General features: G+C 40.9%; 3 protein-coding genes across 11 annotated transcripts in view; 2 read left to right on the top strand and 1 right to left on the bottom strand.

The window, feature by feature from the left end:
• Positions 1-4,360, top strand: part of CRYL1 (crystallin lambda 1) — a 42,940-nt gene extending 38,580 nt beyond the window's left edge. For both annotated transcript variants that reach the window (XM_077341664.1, XM_077341665.1), the window contains exons 7-8: positions 1,344-1,450; positions 3,431-4,360. In XM_077341664.1, coding sequence (XP_077197779.1) covers positions 1,344-1,450; positions 3,431-3,559 — 236 coding nt within the window. In that variant the 3' untranslated portion in view covers positions 3,560-4,360. The remainder of the gene's footprint in view (positions 1-1,343; positions 1,451-3,430) is intronic.
• Positions 1-19,915, bottom strand: part of LOC143839528 (uncharacterized) — an 86,624-nt gene that overhangs the window by 21,809 nt on the left and 44,900 nt on the right. For all 8 annotated transcript variants that reach the window (XR_013231749.1, XR_013231746.1, XR_013231745.1 and 5 more), the window contains one exon: positions 6,794-6,921. Coding sequence is in view for 1 of the 8 variants with exons in the window: in XM_077341666.1 (XP_077197781.1) it covers positions 6,794-6,921 (128 nt within the window). In the remaining 7 variants the exon portion in view is untranslated. The remainder of the gene's footprint in view (positions 1-6,793; positions 6,922-19,915) is intronic.
• The window catches only part of LOC143839529 (gap junction beta-6 protein-like), a 53,504-nt gene continuing 42,852 nt past the window's right edge, over positions 9,264-19,915 (top strand). Inside the window, exon 1 of the mRNA XM_077341668.1 lies at positions 9,264-9,443. Coding sequence (XP_077197783.1) covers positions 9,439-9,443 — 5 coding nt within the window. The 5' untranslated portion in view covers positions 9,264-9,438. The remainder of the gene's footprint in view (positions 9,444-19,915) is intronic.

Raw genomic sequence — 19,915 nt, 5'->3', positions numbered from 1 at the left:
AGCTCTCACTAAGGGACAATTTGCCCACTCTGCTCACATACTCCCTCCACTTTTCTTGGTTAGTAGCAAAGTAATGGATTAAAAAAAAAAACATCATCTGTCACAAATACAGAAGGACAAGGTTGTGCAAGCATTGTATTAGACAGTACACTTCCTTATTTTTGATGTGCTTTTGCATGTCTTTGTAATGAACTTTCGTAAATTCTTGGTCATGCAGGGTTCAAGCACAGGGCAGGGTCGGATACTTATACTTGATTGGGACTCAGGATGTACCAGACCTGGGTTGTAAGTACATTCCCATATATGGTCTGTTCATGTATGTATGAGACAAGAGTGTGATGCCCAAGATCTACACCACCCATGTCAGTTACATTCCTCAGAAAGCTACTTCCTGGTAGTACCTGGTAGTGGCAACCATTAGGTTATGAGCTTTTTCTATGGTAGATGCCTTCTTTCAAAATGGCCTTCCAGGGTAGGACCTTCACTTGCTGCCTTCAGGAAGGCATATAATCCTTCTTTATTCCAGAGATGATTTGACAGAGGGAAAATTGTTATGGGAGACTTGGCTGTGTTTTTAACTCCATTATTTTTAGCTTGTTCTTTCAGGTCTTGCTGCTTTGTTAGCTGCCCTGGACTGAGGAGATAGGGTGGGATATAAATATATTTTAAATAAATAAATAAATGCCAGGGTGATTATCCTGCCAGGAAACTGCAGTTGGTAGGCTATGGCTAGAGTGTTGACTGAAATGACCATATCACTCCAGTCCCATTCCATTTACATTGTTTCCAGGCTCCATTTAGGGTGTTTGTATTGAGTTTTAAAGCCTATACAACCTGGGACCAGCCCACCTTAAGGACTGCCTTCTCCCATATGGACCTACCTATTCACTCTGGCCATCTTCAGAGGCCCAGCTTCAGTTGCCCTTCCCAGTTCAAGTTGGTAACCCGAAAAAGGGCTTTCTTGGTCATGGCACCATAACTTCAGAACTTCCTTATCAGGAAGATTCACCCGTATCCCTCGATCAGTGTCTTGAGCCAGTAGGTGAAGACTTGTTTCTTTGGTTTGATATACCCCCAATAATGGTTACCGATCCTCCTCTCTGATTCTAGTGTTGTTCATTTGTGTGTGTGTGGGGGGGGCTGAATTATTTAATACATTTAAATTAAATTATTGTAATTCATATGTTTTTATGTTTGCCACCTTAGGGACCTTCATTGGATGGAAAGGATCCATAACATTTTAAAATAAAATAAATGTAATATTTTTCTGTTTTATAGACCAATAATTTTGTAAGTTTTGTCCCTGAGAAAGACTAACAAAACAGTCTTCTGTTCTGTTTCAGGAATGCTCAATTACTGTGAGAGGTACCGTGAAGGCATAAAACGTGTCTTGAAAAGCTTTGGGCCCATACCAGATTTTACTGGAGAAACAGAGGCAACAATCAATGTGGTATGTGTGAAAATGGAAGCCATGTGTTAGTTGCGTTCGGCATCATGTTGGTGCTTTTAGGGGGGTGGTTCTTGGGATGAGAATTCTCACATCAAACTTTGTCCTTCACTGGAAGTTGTAATGATCAGTAAGTAAATCTTAATATATTGAGAACAGCAGAGTTCTCTCAGGCATACAAGAAGACATTGGCTGAGCTGGGCACATTATGACTCAGTGTTTGGGTACTTCTACCAAAATGGGTGGAAACCACATTGTGTGACTAACCATTGCTATATTGAATTTTGGTGCACGCACATTAAAGGCAGGGCAATATGGCTTGTCTACGAAAGAAGTAAACACAGAAGGATGCATTTTTAAAGACGCAGGTATTGTGTTTGGATCCGGGCAATATTTATTATCCAAATTGGTTGAAATGCTTGATTTTGGCTGTATTTGGATTTCCTTGTATTTGACATTTAATTGTTTTGATGTGGAGCTAGTTTGATCATATATATTGCAAAACCATTTACCGGGTGTGACTCCCCTCCCCCAAAATAAACTGTTCCTCTCTAGTCAGCCTTTTCAAAACACTGCATTCTTTCCACCGTAGGACTGTTCCACAGTCACTATTCTGTTCCTTGCATGTATAATCTGAGAACAGCCTTGTTCTTATCTTACTGGCACCAGGATCTCTTAACATTCCAAACCCGCTCTCCTCTCTATACATTGCAGAAATAAAGCAGAATGCCTTGCTTATACACTATAGGGCAGACTGTAAAGCTGATGGATTTGCTTTTTGATGTCTGTGAAGAGACATCATAAAAATAAACCTCAAAGGAAGGATATATTCTTGTCAACTGATTGTATTTGGTCCCAGTGTTACGGGAGTGGGGAAGATGGCGAGGCAAATACCCATACTCCTATGAATGTGAGAACAATGACAAATTTCTGGATCAAAATGGCTACTGCTTTCTCAGTTATAGCAGCTGTTAGGACCATGGTACTATATGAGGCAACAGATCTAGTTACTGGCCAGTGTACCCCAGCCCACCTGCTTCCACATGGGTGTAGGCATGAGGTCAACAGAGCCAGGAAGTACAATAGGACCTTAATAACTCAGCAGAACAGAGGGAAAACTCCCTCAGCAAGGTCCACTGACCAGGGTCCTGCCCTTAGCCATGCCAGGCTTTTTCATAGCTTTTTCTGACGCACATGAGAATACACTCTGAGTACAGAACTTAAAGATAGCGAAGAGTGGTGACTTTAGGGACATAACAAATTGGTCTCCAAAAAGACCAATTGGTTGGAGCCATAAGTTACAGTCCCCACTCAACCATTCAGCTACACATTATAGAGAGTGCTATATAGTGTATTATTATAATTTTTACCACTGAGGAAGACCCAGAAGGGTCGAAACGTGTTTGGTCCTATGTGTTGTTAGTTCGGTATAGTTTTTAGGATGTTTTTATTCTGTTTTTAACTGTGCACTAAAATAAACAAGTTTTACATTTTTTTTATTGTTCACCTCAACATTGTAGCCCATGGACATCTGGAGAGCCACAGTTTGGCCACCCATACAATAACCATTTAAAGCAGTGGTCCCCAACCTTTTTATGACCGGGGACCACTCACCAGGGACCACTCAACACCTTTTACTGAGGCCCAGTGGGGGGGTAGTTTACTCCTCTACTCTCAACCACTGCCCTAGCGCTCTCTGATTGCTATGGTAATGTTTAAACATCCCTTCAAAATAAGATACAGACACGCCACAACAATGAAGTGTGTTGTAAAGGGCTGGAGGAGATGAAGTAAAAGGCCGGGGGGGGGGAGATGGCGTCCTTCGGGGCCCACCTCCAATTAGTCGAAGGACCACATGTGGTCCGCGGCCCACAGGTTGGGGATCAATTTAAAGCAGAGGGATATAGGGGATTCAATGATACCTGCTATTAGGATGCCTTTAATATTAGCTCTCCAAGTTACAATTTTTTCCTGTTGTTTTAGGCAATGTGTGAACAGACTCCACCTGATTCAGAGCCCTTGAATGCCAGAAGGCGCTGGAGAGACAATTGCCTGGTGCGCTTAGCAAAGCTAAAAAGGGAAATAAAATCTGAAGATTTGCATCATCATTAAGCCCCGAGATCAGCCACCATCAGGCTTGGGATACCAGTGGATGCACCCTTTCCACAAGCAGAATAAGAAAGTAGGGATGATGCAACACGCAACACATAATTGCAGTGCCGAAAGGCCGTTTGATCTGCAGTGCCGTAGCCAGTTAATTACAATTAATACGTCCTCATCAGAAGCTTGTTTCTAGGCATTGTTTTAAAGCCAACTTCCTTAGGCCTCTTGGAGGCAGAAGCACAGATTTCACTAGAAATGCATAAGTGGCATATCTGATTATATGGCAGCTTTGAACCCCTGGAATGAAATATGGTTTTCATTTTAAGAAACATTCTGTATTTCAGAACACAGAACGGGCAGCCCCTCTATATCCCTAACTGTAGTGACTTAGGTTTTCCTACCCTTGGGTTTCTTTTTGGTATTTTTGTCATCTTGAATTTGGTACATTTATGTATCTGACAGGGTGTGGGTCCAGCTCTCAAAAACTTGTGCCAGAATCTATTGTTCTTTTGTCTGAAACGGGCTACCACAGCTACTCATCTAGAACTGATGAGAGCACTGATCATATTATACCTTTTGTAACCTTAATTTGTAACGTTTTGTAACCTTAACTGAACCCAGGTCTCTATTTTCAAGCATGAAGAGCTGACCGGTTGTTCCCGGGGAGTAAATTCATCTGTATGTATCTATCTTTGGGCAGGGCAGACCCCTATCTATAATTGTAATGATCTTAAATATTATATGAAAGTAAGCATATTGCAGGCATGTTAACAGACTTTACTTTCAAATAAATGTGCTTGGCTTCCTAGACTTTGTTGTGCAGGATTGTTGGTGTCTGTTTTAGGAGGGCAACAAAAAGAATACATGATCAGTGCAATCCTCAGAATACTTCCTGGGAGTAAAGCCCTAGTGCAGTGGTCCCCAACCTTTTTATCACTGGGGACCGGTCAACGCTTGACAATTTTACTGAGGCCCGGGGGGGGGGGGTAGTCTTTTGCTGAGGGACGTCACTGCTGCCTGAGCCTCTGCTCCGCTTGCTTTCCCGCCGGCGCCCCTGACTTCCCACCACCCGCTGGGGGCGCTGCCAGCAACAGCTGTGCAGTGCCATGCTGAAGGGGAGCCCCAGCCATGGCAACCACTGGAGAGCACCAAAGGTGAGCTGGCAGCCGAGTGGCAGGGCAGCACCCGAGGCAGCAGCTGGGGAGGAGGAGCCGTGGCCCGGTACTGACTGATCCATGGACCAGTACCGGTCCCTGGAACGGGGGTTGGGGACCACTGCCCTAGTGAACAGATCTGAGTAGAATTTTAATCAGACCTCCCTAGCATTGATCTGGATGTAAGCTGCAGGATAACTTGGCTTCATGTGTGAAGACTTTTGGTGTTAGCAAAGCACAGTTCTGCCACTATTCTAGTTGAAGAGAGTGGATTGTTTTTTCTTATGAGCACATTTTATTTAGGCCTTGGGAATCAGAGACAAAAATCAAACAAATGGATTAGGTAACTGGTTCATATGCACATGTGAGATCTTATACAGATTTTAAGAAATGTTTTGTTAAAATCCAGATTCACATATACGGGGCTTTATTTTATTTTGCCTATTTCTCTGCCACCTTTCCAGTTTAAGAAAAGTGTTCTTCACAGTGTAATAAAATACTATCATGATGATAAAAATGCAAAAAAGCATTTAAAACAGTCAGCATTGTTTAATGCAAGATTAAAAACCAGGACAAGAACTTCTAAGAAGAAAAGGAGTTGGTTCTTATATGCCACTTTTCACTACCCAAAGGAGTCTCAAAGCGCCTTCCCTTTCCTCTCCCCACAACAGACACCCAGTGAGGGAGGTGAGGCTGAGAGAGCGCTGATATCGCTGCCCGGTCAGAACAGTTTTATCAGTGCCGTGGCGAGCCCAAGGTCGCCCAGCTGGCTGCATGTGGGGGAGTGCGGAATCGAACTTGGTTTGCCAGATTAAAAGTCCGCACTCCTAACCACTACACCAAACTGGCTCTTTTGAAATTTAAAGACCTTTTGAAATTTAAAGAAAGCTTTCGCTGATGTCAGAAGGTTTGCAGCGAGTGGGTTAAATATGATACCGGAGGGGTGGGGTCCAAAATATTGGAATTGGAACCAGAGGTGTTCTGCCAACATTACAGCCGCCTCGACAGTGGAATTCTGCTTCTGACTGAGGGGAGGGCTGATTTTTGCAAATTTTCTTTCTCACTGGAGATGCCTCACTCTGCCCCCCCTCCATGTTCTCCCCTGAGGTTTTGCCCTCAGACATTCTGTTGAGCCGGGGGGAAGAGGGAGTTTTTCACCATCAAGGGGGGTTTATACTGACAACAATACAAAGTTATATCAGCTGTGTCATCCACAAGCAACATAATTATTATGAAGTATATATAAACATCCATGACCATGAAATCAGGAACAAATAGCTAGCAGATTAAATGTGCAAATTACAAATAAAAATAATTCATACATTGGCCATTCCTACTGGCAATAAGCTATGCAGTTGTTCCTATAGTCAGAATTGCCCAAACTTCCAAGGAACTTTAAACTTAAATTTGGCTGGCATTAATGTGACAGCTGCTGTAGGATCTTTGGCAGCCATCCTAAGCATATTTACTTGGACGTATGGCCTCATTTAGATGTGGGACTATTGTCTGAAATAACACGGATGAGGTCATGTTTACAACAAGAAGTAAAGATTAAAGCACGATTTTTCAAAGGTTGCGATAAATCTTGAGGTGCTTAGGCTGATGACAACACCTCATAATTAGCAACAATGTAAAAGCAAACACATTTACAAAGCATTTTGCTGCTGTTTCCTCTTGCAGTGCATACCCGGGAAAATGAACACAAGTCAGGCATACCGCATACAAGTGAGAACTTGCAGGTGATTGGACGAAGGGAAGAGTCTTTTTCTTCCTTTGCTTTTCCTTCTTTCCCCCAGTAACAAATCAATCATTAGAAGTAGTACAGGATGGGCTCAGAGAAAGCCTGAGCCTAATCCTTCCTGTCAATGGGTAGTTTAATTCCCAAAAAAATAAAGGAAGGGAGAGAAGTGGCCTCAGAGGCAACATGCCAAAATAGCACATTGTTTCTAAGCCAAATTCTTTCAGAGGTGAAGGGACTCTCAGGTGCAGAGATGGTGTCTCTGCAGTCTTACAGAAGCTCTTTGTGTTGGCTGAGGGCTCAGTTGTGTGTGATGCCGGGAGTTCGGTGAACACAATATTTTAAAATTACCTGTGTGGGGTGGGATCCACAGACCATGAGGAGATCGAGTTCTAAGCTTTTCCCATGTGACATTTTCTTCTGGGATGTCACTTTTTGTCCTGCTGTTGTTCCAGTGGGCAAATAACATCTTCCTGGGTCTGATCAAGAAAACAACAAAAGAAAGGTTAGATCCACTCCTCTCCTGGCTCCGCAATTTTGCTTTCTCTCCCCACAGCAGAACACTCTGGGTGACTGGCCCAGGGTCACTCAGCTGGCTGCATGTGGAGGAGTGGGGGATCAATACTGGTTCTCCCGATTAGAGGCCACTGTTCCTAAGCACTGCACCAAGCTGGCCCCTGCACATGATTTCTAAAGAAAATTGAGCACTAGCAGTATTCACAGAACTCCCAGGATCACACACAATTCACCCCCTCCAAGCAGGAAGCAAGCATTGGCTACTAGTGATACATCATGACAGCATAAGGAAAGTGATCATACACCAGAGTGACTTTTGTGTATGGGGGACGCATAGACATTTCATCTTATGAACAGATGTTCTTCTGTTCACTGGTAACCACCAAACTGAATTTTGGTACAGTGTGTGTGTGTGTGTGTGCATGTTTCGATCAATTTTCTACTTCTGCTCCTATAAGCCAAGAGATTCTCATGGGCAACCACAGTGAAGCACCAGATGATCTTGTTGGAACCTTTTCTGGTTAATCACTGCCTTGTTGTGTCTGGAAGCCTTGTTCTTTGTGACAGCTGCCAAAGGTCATGTTTGTAGGCTACACACTAGGGAATGACCCAGTGACCTCTGCCCCTGGAAGCTGACATTGATCACCCTTAGCCTACAAAACTGAGATGTGTAGGTGGTGGCTTTCATGGCCTCTTGTTACATTCCATTTATGCAATATACATGGGGAAGACTTCTGGATTTCCCTTCATGATTTAATCTTTCTATATTATGTTTCAAGGGGATATCCTTGCTCTGGACTATAGCTGAAAGTTTCAGATTTCAAACCTGAAGTTCCTCTCTCATACAATACTATTTTAGAAGATATTCAAATACATGAAGACAGTGTCTAGAACTGTTCACGCAGCAAAATGGACATTCACATTTAAAACAATACTATATAAAAGGCAAGCCACATTGGTAACGACTCCCTGCTTAAAGCAGGGGTCGCTGGGAGCAGGCACTGGGTACAGCGCCCTCTGACATGCTTATGTCTTCTCTGTGTGATGTCAGCATGTCAGAGGACGCTGCCCCTTGCACCCATTCCCCCCACATAGCTGTACACTTGGATTCCAATGCAGTGGAGACTTCCTTGCCACTGCCACCACCTGATGGAGAGGCTGATTCTGTGAAGATTCAAGGGGGTGGCAAGGTTACAGGGGATGAGTGATAGGGTTGAATTAGATGACCCAGGAGGTCCCTTCCAACTCTATGATTCTAAGTTGTCCAAATCTTATTCAGTGGCTTGTCCATGTGAAAGCTTTTGGACTCTTCTTTGCATCTCAATAGCATCCAATCATCCATCTAAGTTTCACTTGTGTCCCTGAACAGGAGCTGTATGTGCTCAAAGGTGTTGTTAGAAAGGCAAGTCTCAATTCTGCTACTACAGCAAAGACCCTTCTACAAAGGGTGTCCAAGCAGTGAAGTCAACATTGGCATAAAATATGTCTCCTTTAAACCCAGTGTCTACAAACCTGTTAAACAACACATTAAAAATCAAAGGTGAATATTCACAATTGTTCTTTTTGTGCTAATTAATTGCATTACATTTATTCAGCTTTGATTCCACCCAGGTAGCCTTTTCTTTATCTCATCAATGCAGCAATAGGTTCAAGTGGGTAGTCATGTTGGTCTGAAGCAGCAGAACAAATGTTGAGTCCAGTAGAAACTTTAAGACCTGCAACGTTTATTTAAGGTATGAGCTTTTGTGTGCAGGCACACTTCTTCAAATACAATACTTGTTCAGATACAAATCTCATTTATTAAATAAACTATGTTGATCTTAAAGTTTCTACTCGACTCAACATTTGTTCCGATACAGCAAGAGTTAATTAATCACAATTTTATGAATCCCAGAGATAAAAGTGTGGCTAGGAATTGCTAAAGCTATTGAAAACGGTACCTGGCTAATCTAGAATTTTGTAAAGATTTCAAACTGTAGAACTTATTTCAGTTGAAACTATTAATAAGGACGTGAGGTATATTAAGAGTGTTCCAGCTATCATAACCCATGCAATAGGTCTTAAACTCTTTCAGAATTTAAGTGCAGCATACAAGGGCCAAAGATGTTTAAGAGCAATTAAGTCATTATTTGTTCATTGAGGAATTACTTGAAAATACAGCTAATGGAATCAAACCATAAATAATGACTTCTATTGACACTAGTTAGATCAATTTGAAAGTTGTTAAATAACAGATAAGTCTCCTAAGAGACAAACTGGTTTCTAGTGGGTTTTCATGTAATCCCCCAAGGGTGCAGCATAAGATAGTGGGTGATAAGTACCACATTCATGGGGGATTACCATCACCAATCCTCCTCCCCTACTTGAGAGAGCATGGAAAGAATGTTCTGCAGCTGCTCCATCCCTTCAAAAAGAGAACAGTGTCATATCTTCTGGGAGACTCCCTTCCCAGGGCTGAAGCAGGTGAAAGAAGGCCTTCTATGAGGTAGGACTTTATTGCTTTGATATTGTATCCATATATCAATATATAGATTTCTTTTTAGAAGGGGACAAAAATCTAGTCAGTTTTTCACTGTTCCAAGGAATTATACTGACTGACTGACTACTGACATCGTCCAAGCAAGGAAGCCAGTTTTAAGAGTCAAATCTTGTGTTTTCCTTCCCCTTGTGATAAGGAAATCAAGGCTGCCCTTTATTCTTGCATCAGACTAATTTCAATTAATATAATAGATTGCAAATTTGAGAGATGGGGTCCTATCGACAGTTATTCTTTCCATCTCTTTCACTTCCTGTTCCTTGTTTCTTAATGGACTTATGGCTATTTAGTGTTTGCCAAGTTGTGTATTTTAATGCCAGTATGAACTCTTAGTAGGGCTCTAAGGATGTCTTACCTGGAGGAACAGGGAGACATGAGAACTGGTATGTAAAAGCAGAAATCCTTTGACCTTGAGGAGGTAGCATTGGATTAAAAAAAAAACACTAATCCTCTTATTCAAGCTCTTCTGTCATTATCTTATTCTAAGTGTATATAACCGACTTCACATTACTGCATATTTAGAAAGGGAGGGGGACTTAATTTGAAATTATTTATTCTTATATTTATATACTGCCCTCCCCAAAGGCTCAGGGCAGTTTACAGGAAACAGGAAAAAGATACAGATAATGTGGTAACAACAGGTGATAACAGCAATAACATGATAAGAACAATAACCTTAACATGATAACAACAGAGACCCAGTGGGTTAGGCAGAATAGCAGCAGTTTTACTGGGAGGGGGGGCTTGGGGGCCAAATGGAAGTGATGGTTTGGGTCGACCTCAACCAAATGCAGGCCCTGCAGAACTGTTTCGGTTCTGTCAGGGCCCTGATCTCCTCTGAGAGCTTATTCCACCAGGTGAGAGCCAGAATGGAGAAAGCTCTGGCCCTGGTTGAGATCAAGCTACTCTGAGGTAGCTAGTGCTGCACTTACAAGATATATATAGCATCTATGGGGATTCAATTCCACTGCTGAATAAGGATGATCACCAGGAATTTTTTCCTAAAAATTACTGTGATCGCAAGTGTCAGGTGGCCAAGTGGTTAAGAACTTTTAACTTTGATTTTCACAGGGTCCAGTCAATGCCAATACAATTAATTGACAATAGACATCCTGACAGAGTGGTTTCTCAGTGGAACAGGCTTTCTCGGGAGGTGGTGGTTCCCTATCTTTGGAGATTTTTAAACAGAAGCTGGATAGCCATCTGATGGAGAGGCAGATTCTGTGAAGGTTCAAGGGGATGGCAGGTTACAGTGGATGAGTGATAGGGTTGTGAGTGTCCTGCATAGTGCAGGTGGTTGGAATAGATGACCCAGGATATCCCTTCCAACTCTGTTATTCTATGATTCTATGACACTCTAGGATTATAAAATAATTTAGTTATGGAACAATTCCTATGGGATTTACTTAATTGCCCTTTCTCTAGTGGTCCAGATAGCTTTGGATCATGCAGCTACTTCAGTATAGAACAGTACTGGGCTTTGATTGGTGATAGACTAGGGCAATCATTCAGAACATTCTTTACACAGCAAAATGATGCTCCCAGATATTTCATTAAGCAATAATCTAAGACTGAAAAGTCAAGGCTGCCCTAATTGTCATAATTAAAAGATAAAAGCTATTTCTCCTTCTCTTGATAATTATCTATCTTACAACACAAATCTGCAAGGACATTCTCCCCAAAGAAGGCGTATCTGAGGTTTTCGTGTCTAGGAAGCACCATGAAACCCTGCATGGTTTTATGAGGAATTCTTGGACACTTGCTCAGCTACAATAAATAATGTCCTTTACCAATCACCTTACAATTGCCATAATATTTAAGAGCATGTGATAAATTCAGTACTTTAGCCAGAACATAACACAAAGCAATAAGGCAACTAATATTTCAGAAGTAATTCTGTATGTCAGTCGATACTATCAAGCTTGTCATAGACCATGAATTGTATCCAGCACAAGGACTGTACAAGGCCCACAGATCCCACCCTCTTGCAATCATTTACAACCCCGGAAAAGTTCTCTTTTAGTACCATCATGCAATTAATTCCGTTCTCTCATTATGGACAGGGTGTTTCTGGTGTGATTTTGTCATTTCATGACCTATCATGTCGGCACTTAATTCTTGCATGTATTTGCATCAGACAGTCAAATTTGCAGATGGCATCATAATATGCCTAGTGATCGGGAATCAAACCCCAGATACGTTAATAAAAGAATCTGCATGTTAAATGTGCCTCAGGGAAACGTTCCTAGCTTCACAAGAATCTGGAAGGTAGATGTCAGTACATGACACAGTATTTGCAGCAAGATGAGTCTGCCTTCACTCTCTGCCCCTGATTGTTATCACTCATTTTGCCATGAACCAGCTTTTAAGCAGCTCCAACTAGATCTGAGTGTAAGCCATCACAGGGCAAGTGTAGGTGAATCCTTTGGGAAATGCAGCAAGTTGACAGTTGTGCCCACATGACATGTGAAAAGCTGTCTGCTCACTGTTTGCACGGCATGGCTAGCTGAGGGCATTATATAGCTATACCCCCTCTTTCTTTTTCAAGGGAAAAACAACAAGATTGTTTGCCAGTATAAATAAAACACATACAAACTGGTGAAAGCAGACCAATAGATGCTGCCTTGCTGCTTCTCATTCTCATGCCAGAGGGGCTGGCCACAGGTGGAGTTGGAGACAGAAAGGTTCTGGTGAAACCTGAATAGGTGGATTATTGGAAGCCATCTGTCTCCTTTTTCTTCTGTTGGGTAACTAGTGACTGATGAAGGGAGCCCTGTAACATGTAACATTCCAAATGAATGTAACATTCCAAAGGCAGGACAGATTTGCAGTTAAGTATCTTTGCAGTGCAATCCTAAGCATGTCTACTCAGAATCCTACAGCAGTCCACTCAATGAGGCTTAGTCCCCGGAAAGTATTTCTGGTGGTAGAAAGGGAGGGGATGCGGCTGAGTGGTAGAGCATCTGCTGGGCATGCAGAAAGTCCCAGGTTCAGTCTCCAGCATCTCCAGTTTAAAGAATTTGGCAGTAGGTGAAGTGAAAAGACCTCTACTTGAGACTTTGGGGAGCTACTGCCGCTCTGAGTGAAATCGGAATAGGCTGCAGTGGAATAGGCTGCCTAAGGAGGTGGTGAGCTCCCCCTCACTGGCAGTCTTCAAGCAAAGGTTGGATACACACTTTTCTTGGATGCTTTAGGATGCTTTGGGCTGATCCTGCGTTGAGCAGGGGGTTGGACTACATGGCCTGTATGGCCCCTTCCAACTTTATGATTCTATGAATGCTGACCTTGAGGGGCTAATGGTCTGACTCAGTATAAGGCAGCTTCATGTGCAACCATGTGTAAGTGTCACCAAGTCAAAGATGTCTTATGGTGACCACATAGGGCTTTCAAGGCTAGAGATGTTCACAGATGGCTTGTCATTGCCTGCCTCCACATCACAGCCCTGGTATTGATTGGAGGTCTCCCATCCATATATTATGATTCATTACATCTGCCCTTTTGTAATATATACATATAACCTTCAAAAGCATTAAAGCTTGGATGATTTCTCATGAAAAACCATCACGATGCAACGGAGAATCTTGTGATTCAGAGGTGAACACTGTATTCTTGAATTATTAATTTCTCTCCACCCATGTGAACCAACAACATTTAGTGGGAAGGTGTCATAATATTAGTCAGTATACATTATATTTTTATAAATTACTCAGACTTGATTTTACTAGTTCCAAAGCAAGAAAATAATTTACAGCTTTGAAGTGGATTCAAAGCTGTGGTTTTTATGCAGATTTGGGACGCGAAAAGAAAGTCTTTACACAATACCTCATTAGATTGTGAAATCTAGGTAGATTCTTCTTATATTCTAAAGATTGCAAATTCTTTTTTTATTTTTGAGAATCTTACTTTTCTTTATTTATGAACTTTGCCCATTCCCATATCCAGCTTTAGAATTCATGGACTGTTCACAAATACATACATGCTCAAAAACTAATATTGCTCTCTAGACTTTGACTCCTTTACATTTGTATTGTTGCAGATTGTATGTAGACTTTGGCCAAGTTACAGCATTCTGTGGCAACCCACTCCATGCACAGTTGAGGGAAAATCTCAGAGGGAGTTTTCTTTCATATCCTGCCAGTTAATCTATGCCATGACTCAGTAAAAAAATCTCGCACACGATCATAGCAAAGACAGAAGCCACCAAGCCCTGTTATTTGAGCTTTGTTGTGGGAAGGAAATTCTTGTAAATAATGGTTTGTTTCCTTCCCCTTTCTTTGATGGTTGTTTTCTCATCCTTTATTGGAGTAAGAGATATCAATGGTGTGTGTGAGGAATGGGTTGCTGGATGCTAAATTGTATGTGTTTCTTCTATTCTAGATTCACTTTGGATCAAACCCCAGACTATTTAGGATCTCAAAAATAGATGCACCTGATGTTTCTAAGAACTAACATGTGTCAGGACACATCAGTCCCCACATAAATGGTGGTTTTCTTCCCACGGTCCATTTTGTACTACTTTCTGAAGGCAGGGTATAATTCACATTGACTGAGGTAATCCCATAATGTATGGCATTCTAGGCCCAGTCTAGTTCCTGGAACCATTTTATAGACAACAGAGAACATCCAGAAAATCAAGCTAACTATACCATACTAATTCAAGATGGACAGACTCTCACATCTATTAGAAATAATTAGTGAAGAATTTCCAGTGGCGCAGTGGAGGAGGAGAAATAGAAGGGAGGAAACTTACATTAAAAAAAATGTCTTTAATTCTTTGCACATAAATACCAACTGGAGGGTGATGTCCTCAATATTGATCAAACAGAAGAAGAGAAGGAGCTGCTAAAGGAGAGAACCAATAAATGGATTTTCATTAAGTACTAAGTTTTCCAGAGGTGTAATTGTAGTGATGGGGAGGGGAAAAATGGCTGTTGTAGTGAATGAAAATAACAAATTAGTATAAGTCAGTGATTTGAAAACTGCCAATACACTCTGAAAACCTCTGGACTGACAAAGAAATGTGGTGTTATGTTGGTAGATATCTAAAATTAGGCACTACCTGTAAACTAACTATGTAGAGCTGGCTAAGATCAGATCAGGAACACCCCATCTTATCTTTTTCAATATTGATTAGATTATCTTATTAGACCTGAAACACTGCACCCCTATCTGCAATAGGAAGATAATACTACTCAGCTGAATTATAGTGTTTTGTTAGGATTACAGCACAACGATGCTATGAAACAATTTTTCATACTCCAAGATTCCTGGCTGCCTGAGTCTGAATGTTGATGACTTACTCTTTTTATTAATTTTTATTATTATTTCTCTTTTTATATATGCCAAGGTATTGAATCTGAATTTGCTATGAAACAATTTGAATAGTTGAAAACATTACAGATATGTTAAGTAGCATCCTTAGACAGCACTATACTATAAATATGGATGTGTGTATTATGTGCATCAGGTCACTTCCAATACCTTTAAAAATGAATGACCTCCAGACTGTTCTTTCATTAACAGCCATGCTCAGATCTTGCAAACTGAAGGACATTGCTTCCTTTATTATCAATCTATTTCATGTTAGGTCTTCTCCATTCCCACTGCTTTCAACATTTCCTAGCATTATTACTTTAAATGTAACCAAAGTATAAGAGCCTCAGTTTAATCATAATAATTTCTAGAGTTCAATCTTGGTTTGATCTAGAACTTACTTATTTGTCTTTTGAGGGTTCATGGAATCCTTAAAACTCTCCTCCAGCACATTTCAAATGAATCAACTTTTTTCTGCCAGCTTCCTTCATTGTCCAACTTCCACACCCATACTATGTGAATACTCTGGTATGGATTACAGAGTACAGGTTGTGCCTCTTGGTTACCAGCAGCACATCCTTACACTCAAGAATCTTTTCTAACTCCTTCATGGCTGCCCTTCCCAATCTCAGTGTCCTGATTTCTTGGTTGGAGTCTCCTTTTGAGTTTATAATGGAGCAAAGGAGTTAACTATTTAACAATTTCATTTTCTTCATCAACAGTCTCAAAGTTCTGTAATTCCCAAGTAGTTATTACTTTTGTCTTCTTTATGTTCAGCCACTATCCTCCTTTAGCAATTTTTGCTTTAACCATCAGTAGTTGTTTCAAGTCATGACTATTTTCTGCTGGTACTAACTTGGATGTCATCTATGTATCTCAAAGGGTTAATGTTCCCCTTCCACTAATTTCCACAAATTGTCTGAAAGCTTGCCAACTGAAAACCATTCTGTTTTCCATATTCTGTCCTAACAGTAGCCACTTGTCCAGAGTACAGGTCATGCATCAAAACAATCAGATGTTGTGGCACACCCACTTCTTTAAATCTAGCCATAGCTTTTCATGATCCACCCAATATTTGTAATAAATGTAATCAAAGAATGCATTTATTATGGCAACCCAGAAAGGGAGTAACAATTGTATACTAGGTTGTTAAAAAGACAGAAAATCCAATGAAGAACTATATTATTCATTTCTAGCTAAGCACTTCCTTGCTATATATATTAACACTAGCACAGGATATAGAAACTAATAATTACACCAAATTGCAGTTACTAGTCCCTTTTCCGAATGGTGCATTTAAGTTTCGTGGTCAGAAAAGTACCAGTTGCATTCCACATCATGCATGACGGGAGGAGAGATTAGTGAAAGAATCACTTCCTGGATTTCAGGTTCCACTCCTTTGTTTTTGGAAACAAAACAGTACAAACAGGTGAGACTGTGACATCAGCATACATATGGTCTAGCAGCAAGTATAATACATTCCCCTTGGCCGCCAGGTGGAACATTTAACTTCAAGAAAGATAGCTGTGTTAGTCTCTTTCACTCCTCCAAAACAATAGAGGGTCTTGTGCACCTTAATGACTAACAATGCTATTTACATTACATAAGCCAAAGTTCACTGCTGACATTAGTCTTTTTTGGATTTTACACAGCAGGCAGGGTTTTTTATGGGGAAATTGTTATGGTTTTAATTGTTAGTCGCCTCGAGGTGACAAAGTTGTGAGAGGCGGTATATAAATCCAATAAATAAATAATTTTTAAAAACTGCCACAAGGATAACTAACTTGTGGTGGTCATGTGTTCACATCAACTTTGATTTTAGATCTTTTGTTACCCTTTAAGGGCTTAATTATAAAATATAAGAATGAGTGAAAAAGACAGGAATACACTCCCTGCATGTTTGTCAAGTTACAGACAATAAATTAGTAAGATGTAGAAATTCTTAAAGTAACTGAAATGTGTATCAAGCATAATGGATGACTAACCAAAAAATGTGCAGAATTCCACTCATGGAATAGAACATTCCTGCATCCCCCATTCTCCTGTTTCTTACTGTACCCCAAAATGTACCCATCTAGTGTTCAGGGGACATCCAGAAACAGAGCGTATCATGATGCTGGGTATGTACTGGGAGGAAAGAATCTGCAAAACATCCCCCCATGCCCTTTGTTGGCAAACCCACTATATGGATATCTGGAAGATCTTTGATCTAGGAGGAAAATAACAAAAAATGATTTAGGTATATATATTTAAGACAAATAGCAAGAAATTAGGCAGAAAATTAGTGTTTTTTGTGTAGTTGATAATAGTTTATTTGATTAAACATATGAATGCCTAATATCTTTACTACTGTTACTGAAAATAGACTTGTCTGCGGAATACTGGATGGAGACATTAGTGATTCTAGGAGACATACTAAGCAAATGGGGTAATAAGCAAGATCTCCATCTATGTATATGGGGGGGGGGTATCCTAGGCAGAAAACTCACACCAAGACCAACTTTAAAATTAAACTAAATGATTTTATTTAAAGAGCAAAATAAAGTCCCTAACACACTTTCAGACTGTTCAAACTAACACAAGCATACAAGAAGAAAGTAAAGGGTTGAGATGGTGCAATAGAAGATAAATATTTTGGGTCAGAAAAAAGGTTAATAGATACCATGCAGTTCTCTAGAAGAGAAGACAGACAACAAAATGACCAGTATGCAAGCTTGATGCATAGTTTGGATCTGGAATGACATACACAAGACCTGATCAATAGTGAATTTTGCGTCCCAAGTCTAGTTTTAGGTGGCTAGTCCCTAAAATGATGAGCTTGAATTAATTACCATTGTGAAATAAAGAAATGGAAACTCACTAATGGTGCTAGCAAGTCTGTGACAAGAATTCTTGATTGAGTTTCCAGGGAAAACCTCTGAAGTGAGGTAATTCATGGAGGAGTTTTCTCAGGCAATTGCACTATGCATTCTCACCTGAATGCTCAGGTGTGGTGAGCCACTAAGTAAAAATGGGCTTGATGATCTGGTAATCAAGGATGAAGAAAAGGTTGAGGTAGATAAATAAATCATTAAGTGGATTAGGAAAAGAATGACCACAGGTGGGGAAACAGTGCTGGCTACCACAGATATTAGCAAACTGCCGGAGTCCATGGATATTATTCTTAATCTCTTCCAGGGTGAGGGAAAAGACCAATGACCAGCCCCCTTTGTGCAATTAACCTTGTCACTCTGCATGATCTAGAATCACAGAAATAGAGTTGGAAAGGGCCATACAGGCCATCTAGTCCAACCCCCTGCTCAACGCAGGATCAGCCCTAAGCATCCTAAAGCATCCAAGAAAAGTGTGTATCCAACCTTTGCTTGAAGACTGCCAGTGAGGGGGAGCTCACCACCTCCTTAGGCAGCCTATTCCACTGCTGAACTACTCTGACTGTGAAAATTTTTTTCCTGATATCCAAGATCATCCTGGAGGGATAAGGCATCATCACAGCAGGCATGTTTTATTTCTGGCATAGAATCATAAAGTTAGAAGGTACCTCCAACCCCCTGCACAGTGCAAGAATTCACAACTTTCTGCCCACCCACAGTGACCCCAATTTCAGGCCCAAGTGATCTCTCCACCAAAAATCTCCAGAATCCAGCCTGGCTTGGAGGACATTAACCTACTATCCCACAGTGGCAATCAGCAATTCCCTGGGTATGCAAATAAGCAACACAAGAGACATACACTGGCACACCCCTTCCTGCCCACCTACTTACAATCTGCCTAAATTCATAAAATCAACATTTCTGTCAGATGACAGATGATTATCTAGCTTCTGCTTAAAACCTTCCAAAGAACAGGAACCTCCCGAGGAAGCCTGTTCTACTGAGGAACCGCTCTTACTGTTAGGAACTTCTTCCAGATGTTTAGCCAAAAATTCTTTTGAATTAATTTCAACCTATTGGTTCTGGTCCAACCCTCGGGGGCAACAGAAAACAACTCTGCTCCACGTTCTCTATGACAGCCCTTCAAGTGTTTGAAGATGGTTATCACATCACCTCTTAGTAATCTTGTCTCCAGGCTAAACAGACCAAGTTCCCTAAACCTTTCCTCATATGACTTGGTCTCCAAACTGCTCACCATATTCATAGCCCTCCTCTGAACATGCTCCAGTTTCTCTACATCTTTCTTCAGCTGTCTGAGCAAGATTCCTGGCCTAGCCATACTTTCCTATTAATGCTCCAGAAATATTATTTAAAGAGGAGGTTTGCTGGCAGACTGTCCCTTGTGCACAGAAAGGGGTCTCGGACCATAACACTACACTACATTTAGTCTTGTTATATAGCTGTACAAACAATGTGAGCTAGTGTACTTCATAGTGTAATGAGATCCTTAGGCTAGGAGTGAAAAGTGACTTAGGAGAATGGTGAAAGGGAAATTTATTGGTATATTAGATCATATATTTATTCTTGAAGGGAGCTCCTATGGATTTGAAGTGCTATTATTTAGCATCTGAGATCCAGAATTCCAGCATTTTTTTTTAACTTATTGTCCCTGGCAGTTCCTCCATCAAGGGGGTTTAATGAAGAACACTGTTTATTCTTGAGCATCATTTTGTTAATTAGCTGGGAAACCAAACATTAATATATACTAGGTCAGACTGCAAGCTGGACCACTCATTCTGAAATTATTCAGGGATTCAAGGTATTTGCAAATTATTATTATTCACACAGTATGTTATTAGGAGGCTAGGAGGAACTGGGACCAGATCATGAAGAACAAAGATACTTTCTAAGATAATATTATGCCAATTTAACAAGGAAGTCAATAGAAAAACAGTGAGGTAGGATTGTACATAGATCAACTTTTCCCAGTCTTGCATACAAACACTTAATCCTGCAATATCACGCCTAAATAGGTCCATGGGTGCCGCTACTGGGGAATTAAGTGCACTTTCCGGGAGTCATCTCTGTGTCTGTCTCACTCTCTCTCACACATACACACACATACACAAACGGTCAATGGAGGAAAGGACGGCTTTGCTTTGTATCTCTCTCATATATTTGACGCAAAAGCAAGCTGTGATGCAGCAGCAGCCCCAGAAAAGGAAGCAGGAGAGAGCT

Source organism: Paroedura picta, chromosome 6 (genome assembly GCF_049243985.1).
Source record: "Paroedura picta isolate Pp20150507F chromosome 6, Ppicta_v3.0, whole genome shotgun sequence".
NCBI lineage: Eukaryota > Metazoa > Chordata > Lepidosauria > Squamata > Gekkonidae > Paroedura > Paroedura picta.
This window is presented reverse-complemented; position numbering and strand designations above follow the sequence as displayed.